Source organism: Calidris pugnax, unplaced genomic scaffold (assembly GCF_001431845.1).
Source record: "Calidris pugnax isolate Ruff unplaced genomic scaffold, ASM143184v1 scaffold317, whole genome shotgun sequence".
Taxonomy (NCBI): Eukaryota; Metazoa; Chordata; class Aves; order Charadriiformes; family Scolopacidae; genus Calidris; species Calidris pugnax.
Window position 1 is genome coordinate 2,512,210 of NW_015091111.1, and position 8,789 is coordinate 2,520,998.

Below are 8,789 nucleotides of genomic sequence, written 5' to 3' on the forward strand. Positions count from 1 at the left end.
TCCATCTTCCCCATAATGTCTTCTTCATAGTGCATCAAGATTTGCAAGCAACCCATGATACAATACACAGCAATGGAGAGAGATCACAAACTGCAATGTTTCTCTACTAACACATTCTAGGTGCTATTTTTACACATTCTGTTACAGACTCTGGTGAAGATTACAGCATATTTCCTTTCCTCTGACATGGCACCCGCAAACATATAGCTGGAAGAACAGCTCTAATTACTAGTTATGTTGATGACTCCAAATTACTCCCATTCAAAAACAGTGCAGTTCGAGCACAGATGACAGTCTTAAAACTAAGAAACAGAAAAAGCAGTGTGTTATCTAGAGTTTCATCTTGTTTTGAAGCAGATGATCTCAAATAGCTTTCAAATGGCCTCTCTGCCCTCAGAAGTCAGGTAAACCTAAGAATGAAACTGATTTGAATACATATAAGATCTACTAGAGATAAAGAAGTGTCACATTCAGCTTTTACACAAAACAAATAGCTCTTCTTGCAAAAAGTTTTAAATTGCCTAGCTTCCACTTAAACACAACAAAATGGACAGTAATGAAAAAAAATGAGAGTTCAAGCCTCATCAGGCCCTGACTTGATTCCATTTGAGGTCTGGCATTCAAAAAGCACCTGAGGGGTCTTCTGGGAATCGCCAACAGCCAAGTGAGCCTTGCTTACAACAAGACACACAACTACAAAGTGTTAATGGAGCTGAATGAGAAAGCACATAAGCCTTATTACCTGTGCTTCACCAGCAAAAAAGACCAATGGGGCTTTCTTAAGGACTGTATCTTACAATTTTGAGGATTGCACGTTATCACTAACATCTCCAGCTGCTTCAAGGCTGCAGTGCCTTGAATATACGAATTCCTGACTTAACATCTTCATTGCAAATAATGACTCCAAGAAGCCACGTGGGTAAGTAAACAACTGTCTACAAGCAGAATTATATTTGGACTTACTGGATGGCTAATACTGCATACCTGATTTTCAATAATAAGGGCATCAGCTGAGGAAGAGTAACAAGATTCCAGGGTCAGCTCCAACCTGTTCCACTCTGGAAGCCTGTATTTCAATAGCAACTAAACAGCTTATCTCAGCTACCATTGCAACAAAAGTAACACATAGACCAGCAACTAGCCTTCACTGTCTTGATGGAAGTCTTGGGCTACTTACACCTTTATATATATGTCATCAGACATGTTTAAGTAAGGTCCCTGAGAATTAAATCTAAACTCAGTGTGGTAGTCCTCTCCTACAGATCCCATTAGTTTTTTCTCTTGAAGTGCACCAAACTCATGGAAGCATCCTAGGGTCCAGCAGCTGATAAGGAACTTACTCTAAAAAATCAACTCATAAGAGTGGTCAGAACAATTGTGGTCAGAACCAACAATTCTCTTTACAGTACTTCCATGCAGATTACACATTAATTAGCAGCATATTGTGAAAACACCTTGCCAGGAATACAATAAGTGGAAAAGCAATAGGTTGGGTATCAACCAAGCAAATCTATCATCTGTGATCATCCTTTCCTCATCTAAAAATCACCTCAGAACCATTCCTAGTATGCCATTATAATTTTATTTCTGTCCTCAAAAGTCCAATTAAGGTTCATCCCAACAGCAATACTTTATATCAAGCTAATGGAAACCAAATCTGAAATAAATAAAAAATTCCACCAGAATTTCCACAAATACTTTTTAAAAGGAGCTTCCAGCCATTAGGTCATTCACAGCCCTTGCTGCAAACAAGTCTCACTCTCCTGAATTGTCACGGTTTGGGCCAGACTGGCCACTGTGATGTATGACAGATGTCCTCAAGCCAGGATCTTTAGAACATGAATCTTTAGAAATCATGACTCAGTCATATTCAGAGTTCTTTAACTGCCTTAGTCCACATCGTTAAGAAAGATGCTGTTATTTCTTACAGTATTTGAAAAAGCATCACCTAAGCAAATATGAAAATGTGTGGTTGAGAATTGAGTGGCTATGATTACAAAACCTACCAGCTCATTTTGAAGAGGTGCTGCACTAAACAGGGGCAGCAGAAAACTGACAAGAGCTTCATTACCATGAGATGATTTGTTTGAACCAGGTATTTTGAATTCAGTAAATTCCTGAGCCTAGATCCAAACTTGGACAATCTCTTCCAGTGGATAACTTTCCAGATTTACAAAGTTATTTGCATATAAGTTGACTGCTGCCTAGTATCTGAATAGTAATGCAGATAGCTGGGACTATTCTTCAGAGCACAAGACACTTCGACTGTTAATGCCATATCACTTCATGTGATGTTGTTTTCAGCAGTGCTCATTTATACCATCTCCATCTTATTTTGTATGCAAATTTTCCTTTATTTAAGCGATCATCTCTCCACATCATAGGTGCCAAGAGACAGAAATATTCTTCTGAAGAAAACCAACCCACAGAGCATGTAGTAGAACTCATGACTATTACTCATTTTAACACTGGTACAGTAAGCTGCATTAAGAAATGTCTGTTTACAAAAAATTTCTCTCCCCCAGTGACATACAAAACCACGGCTTTTATGTTTTACATGTGTCAAAACACACACAGCATGCTGCAATGTATAATATAACAAATGAATAATTCATTAAGTAGGGCACAATGCACTGATGACAAGCTAAAATATATACCATCTCTTACATTTACCAAGGTCAGAATGACAGATAAAGAAAGAATTAAAACAAGAGGGACATCTGGTACTAAAGAGTCTCCAGAGTGGGATGAAAGGAAAATTTAAAACTGTAGTATAAAACAGGGAATTATGCCTGTTTTCCAGAGATACCTATAGATAGTGAAACCATGAGTAACATCAGTGAAGGCTACAAAAATTTTTTAAAAATGGAAAAAGAGATGATGCAATTCAGAAACAAGCTATGGCTCTTTTATCTGCTCTAATCTACATGATTTTATGCACACAGCCTACTCATAGACAGTTCAAATGTTTTCTTTTGCTTTCAATCTTTACTCCTGGAGTGCAGCACTGTGTAAAATAATCGTCAACACTGACTGTGTACAGGCATCTTATTGTACTATATTTCATACCAATTCTAGTCATAGAGACCAGTAACCTTCACATCTGAACACAAATGAATAGTGAATCTTACAGATTAATACAAAAACAGATAAGCTAAAGCATAGACTGAATTTCTTCCTCGGAGATAATATAGTCAGCACTGGAGAATTCCATTCAATGGTACTTGAACCTGAAATTCAAAGACAAAGGTGGTTTCATGATAAAAAGAAAGGAAGTGTCCTTTAAGGATTTACCAATACCAGTTTATTAACTATTGGTTACATAGTGCACATTTGTGCCATTTTATATCCCAAGCTACATTACTGAAAAGCTTCTGAAGGTGTCAGTAATTCCCTCTGTACCCTTTTCCTTCTCACAGCGTCTTCCAGCAGCTTTATTGTAGAAAATTTTGCTACACAAGTTGTTACTTCTAATGAATACCCCTTACTTACAAATGGGCTGCTACCTTGAATGCAAAAAAATATTGAGAATAATGCACAAAAAATTTAGCTGCTGGCCGGTTTTGAACACTTGACACAAGGCACAGTTGGGTTTTTTATCAGCTGATTAATACTCTTCCTTTTTTAATTTTTCCGACACCAAATCCTACAGTTGTGCTGTGCAAATTTTCTGTATATCTAAAGCAACTAATTCCCTGAACTAGGGATCTCTTTGAAACTGTTCCTCATCACGAACCACTGCCTTAATATCTTCTTGTTTCCACTACCTCCTGCCCTTTTAAGTACCAATGGACTCTTTCTATGAAGGTGGAGGTTAAAAAAATATAGAAAGAATAGACAATTCAGACTTTTAAACTTCAAAGTTTTCAAGATGAAATGCTATCCTTACTCTCCTGTAGAAATATTTCCAGATGACTGGATCACCCCAACTTCTTTAAATTTTCATCAACATTCTACCTCACTTAATCCGAGTTCTTCTCTATGTTCTGTTACTTAAAAAAAAAAAATGAAAGCAGCAATAACATTTTCCCTCAAAAGGTATTCCTCTTTTTCTGGTTCGAATTATTACCTAGGGAAGAGAAAAAGTAAATTGCTTAGCTGATTTTTACATTTAAACTAGGTAAGCTAAAGAATTCACTGTCAGCGTAGCAATGGCTATCGAAAATATTTAAAAATCATGTTACAGAAATGCAGTATTTATATTGTACATGTCTTTTTAAAAGATAAGTTCATCAGCTGAAAACAGTATCTCAGAATGGTTTTCCTTTCCTAATATCAAGGCAGTACTTCAAGTTACAGTAATACTAGGTTAAAATAGTAAATTTATTGGTCACTGAAGTTCCATTTTGATTTTTATCAAGGTATATTTGTTTTAGATCCAAATTCTGATTAGTCTTTGAACTAGTCAATCAAGAACTTATACATTTATCAACTCTTGTACCATCATTAAGTTAGTTGGAACCTTAAGTGGAATCATTTTCACTGGAGGGCAAGGGTGAGTGTGTTTGTGTCATCTTTTGCGCACTAGCAAAATATATTAATAGAGTAGAAAGACTGCTTCAATTACTCTGGAGCAAAAGGACTGCTGACATTACTTGAAATCAGTTCTGTTTGATGCAAAAATACACAAAGGTTGGATAATGCTGGCAAGTGATCCCTCATCATCCTCACAGAAGGAGAAATTAAGTGCAGAAAGAAACTTTGCAGCTTTTACATCTTTTTGAAGCTTCAGGTAGGAAAGAAAAACTGTACTCTACTTCAAGCTTTTAGGATTTTAGACTCCAGATCTTACCTTTCCGCATGCTAAAAAATGTTCCCTTGAAACATTTGACTACATCGAGATTTCCTCTTTTCCCCCTTTTTCTTGTGTGAACTGGCAGCTTTTTCTTTCATTAGGAGGACAGCCCTGCTCCACCTGAGGATTTACAACTACAGAACAGATTCAGTACCCTCATAGCAGTTACAGGGCTTGGGTTCTATCAAACAATTCATCTGTGTTCAGTAAACCTCAGCCAGGCAGCAGCAAAAGAGGGAAATGGCAAGTGCTAGCAAGGGATGGAGGGCCCTCACCTTCTTAGATGACTCATCATCTAAGAAGGGTTTCTGCTTGTTAGGGGTCTGAATTCATGGCAGTTGCCAAAGCTTGTCCAGCCCTCAGACTATTATTCCTCCTGCTCTTCACCTGGGCACCTGCTATACAGCAAGGGAGACCTGCAAAGTACCAAGTGTGACTACATAGAAGCTATGGTCAAGGCCCAAGTGGTGTTCTCCCCAATCACACTAGTTAGCCAAAAAGGCTTGAGGAGCAGACTGATCCTGCAGGTCAACAACCAGCTGTAAACTGGTGTTGGCAGCAGGGTTTTGGTTTCTATTACAATAGAATCCCCTTTGAGAATCAAGGACTGCTTGGAAGAGATGGGATCCATCTGACTATGGTGGGTAGAAGCATCTTCAAGACGCTGGCCAACTTGTTAAGAATGATTTTAAGCAAGGAACAACAGAGGAGGGAAAATATAACCAAACAGCAAGTGACAAAGTAGCGATCTCTGTTGGCAAGCAGAGGGTGTGGGATGATGTGAACAAGAGATACCTCACAGGCAAAAAACCAAGGCTGAAAATGGGTCAGCCCAAGCATATGCACATAAATAAAGGCAAGTCAACAGAAAAACACTGCAGGGAAAGCTCTCATTCTTGGGAATCCAGCAAAACTGGATGTGAAGAGCCAGCACATAAGTGCCTTGCAATGCACCATGGAGAACAAACAGAAGGAAACCAAGCTCTGTGTGTAGTTACAAGGCCATAGTCTCGTTGGGATCATAAACACATGGTAGAATGGCTCACATGACAAGGTTGCTGCAATGAATGAATACGGCTCTTTAGGAAGAAGCTGGGAACAGCAACAGGGAGATGCCTTTGTGTGACAAAACAGCACGAATGCATGAGCTCTGCCTTGGGATGGATGAGCCAGCTGAGAGATTATAGGTCAGGATGACCATGCAAATAACGACAGGTGACATTGTTATAGGTGCCCGCTACAGACTGCCTGATCAGGATAACATCATCATGGACAAACTGATGAAGTATGGACTGGTTAAGTGGATAGTGAGGTGGGTTAAAAAATTGCTAAACTGCCAGGCTCAAGGGGTTATGAGCAGGAACATGAAGTCCAGCTGGAGGCCAGTCCACTAGCAGCATACCCATGGGGTCACCACTATTAAACACCTTTGATAGTGACCTAGGTGATGGAACAGAGTGCAAGTTTCCATATAATACAAAAGTGGAAGGAGTGTTTGATACACCTGATGGTTGTGCTGCCATTTGGAAGGACCTTTACAGCCTGAAGAAATGGACTGATTGGAACCTTATGCATTTCAGCAAAATTAAGTATAAACCTCATGCACCAGTACATTCAGGGGCCCAACCAGTTAGAAAGCAGCTTTCCAGAGAAGCAGCTTGGTAGAAACCAAGCTGAACACGTTCCAGCAATGTGCCCTTGTAGCAAAGGCAGCCAGTCGCATCCTGGGCTGCGTTGGGAAGAGCATTGCCAGCAGGCAAAGGGAGGTACTATTCCGCTCTGGTGAGACCACTCTGAAGAGCTGTGTGCTAGGCTTCCCTGTGTGAAAGAGACCTACACATAGGAGGAAGTTCAGCAAAGGGCAATTAAGATGATTAACAGACTGGAGCTCTGTCATACGAGGTGAGACTGAGCAAGCTGTGTCTGTTTAACCTCAAGAAGAGAAGGCTCAGTGGGATCTTATCAATCCTGTGTATAAATATCTGATGGCTCCTTCTGCTCTATACCCTCACGTAATCTTCTCAGTTATGTGAACACTGTGTCCAGTGAACAGACAAGAAGCAGTGGGCACAAAGTAAAAGACATAGAACATAGAGAAAACATAGAGAAAAAAATGCCTCCTGTTTTCTTTAGGTTTTTGTTTGGTTTGTTTCTTAAAACTTTGAGGGCAACTGAATATTGGAACAGATAGCCCAGAGGACCTGTGGAGTCTCTATCCTTCCATATACTCAAAATCTGACTGGACTCAATTCTGGGGCAACTTGCTCTTGCAGACTCTGCTTTGAGCACGTAAGCTGGATGGTGCCTTCCAGAGGTGCCTTCCAACCTCAACTATTCTGCAATTCTTTGATGCAAACCAGAATAATTCAAACAGAAAGCTGTTCATATCAACTCTGAACCTGCACAGTCTTCATTCTCAACAAATTTTCATAGAAAATATTTTATTATCAAGACAGCACCCTCTTCACTTTCACCTTTTTTTGGTTTTCTTTTTTTTTAAGAGGTCTGGAGAAACTGGCGTGCTCTATTTGGGGTGCTGACTTTGGTAAATGCTGCTTAAGCTCCTAAGGAATGAAAAAAACTTGTCTTTCTGTGAAAACAGGTAATTCTACATATAGCCACATTTCAGATGCATCTGTAGACCCCAGAAACATCCTAGATTACACTGAGATAGTGAACTACTGCATTTTATGCTATTTAATTTTAAAGTTCACAATAACAAAAACATTATCTAATGTAACAGCTATTATTCCTTAACTTGCTTTCAAGAATGTAGCAACTTTGCAAACAATTACAGTGACTATTTCAGTTTATCACAGAACTTTATAGCGTGAAATGAATTCTAACATTGCTAATATACTGACTGCAGTTTCAAACAATCATGAGGGCCAATAACCTACCTTGCACTGGTTCCAACTTTTTAAAAAAGTTTGCATTTGTAAGTTTAGTTTTAATCCAGCTTACTTTCCTGCAAGGTCATGCAATACCTCCCTAACACAAAACTCTGTGGTTTGTTTCCATTTAAGATAGTTATCTGTAAACTACAGAGAAAAAACTGTATTAGTCATGTTCCAGATTGAAGTACCATTTAACCATAGGAAAAGCCACATCGTTATGGAATACCAGCCAAGTTTGAACTAACATCTACATAAATACAGAAAAACATATTGATAATAAACCCATGTGTATTTAATTCATTAAATAAAAAACATCTTACATTTTTTGAAGAACCTGGGCCATTACAACCCCACTTGTTAAATCTTCCACGGTCTGGCATGGTGCCTCAACATTAAATGTCTGGATCTACGGGAGAAAGGGAAAAGTGATATTATTTTACATCAATGTCAAGGGATTTTCAGCAGTAAAAGAAATGCTAACAAATAGCAAATACAGCAGAGTAAACCCTACATGTTTAGAATACGTGTTAAAAATTAAGAAGCTTTAGATTCAAATACAATCAAGGAAATGAACTACTGACAAGGATTCTTGTCAGTATCTTTATTCTCGCAAACATGCAAACTTTGCTACAAGAAACAGCAGTACATTCTCCAAAAGGCAAATTTTCCAAGTATTTTCTAATCTGAAAAGTCATCAGGGCTTCTATTGTCCCATTAAAATACTTCTGGAGTGCCTCCTTAAAGTGCAAGAGCTCTCAATATGCAGACTCGGGAAATCAGGAAAGGAGGGCAAGAGACTGGCACAGCTGAGTAAAGACCTGCTAGTCAAATGAAAGGGCAAGAAAGAGATACACAGACAGTGGAAGCAGGAACATGTATCCTCAGAAAAGTATAGCTGTCAGCTATACCTGTCAGCCTTGCCTCTCTGCCTGCAAAGATCATGGAACCCAGCCTCCTAGAAGCTACCAGGCTAGATGGGGTTTTGAGGAACCTAGTCTAATGGGAGGTGTCCCTGACCACAGCAATGATCTTCAAGGTTCCTTCCAACTCTAAACATTCTATGATTCTAAGATTTTATATAAGGATGAAATTTTATA

At 38.9% G+C, this 8,789-nt stretch overlaps 1 protein-coding gene across 3 annotated transcripts in view; it reads right to left on the reverse strand.

Annotated features, from left to right (window-relative positions):
- The window catches only part of HOOK3 (hook microtubule-tethering protein 3), a 79,927-nt gene extending 71,818 nt beyond the window's left edge, over nt 1-8,109 (reverse strand). For 2 of the 3 annotated variants that reach the window (XM_014958116.1, XM_014958115.1), the window contains exon 1: nt 8,013-8,109. In XM_014958116.1, coding sequence (XP_014813602.1) covers nt 8,013-8,035 — 23 coding nt within the window. In that variant the 5' untranslated portion in view covers nt 8,036-8,109. The remainder of the gene's footprint in view (nt 1-8,012) is intronic. The other variant, XM_014958117.1, reaches the window with a different exon arrangement.
- Between the last annotated feature and the right edge of the window lie 680 nt (nt 8,110-8,789).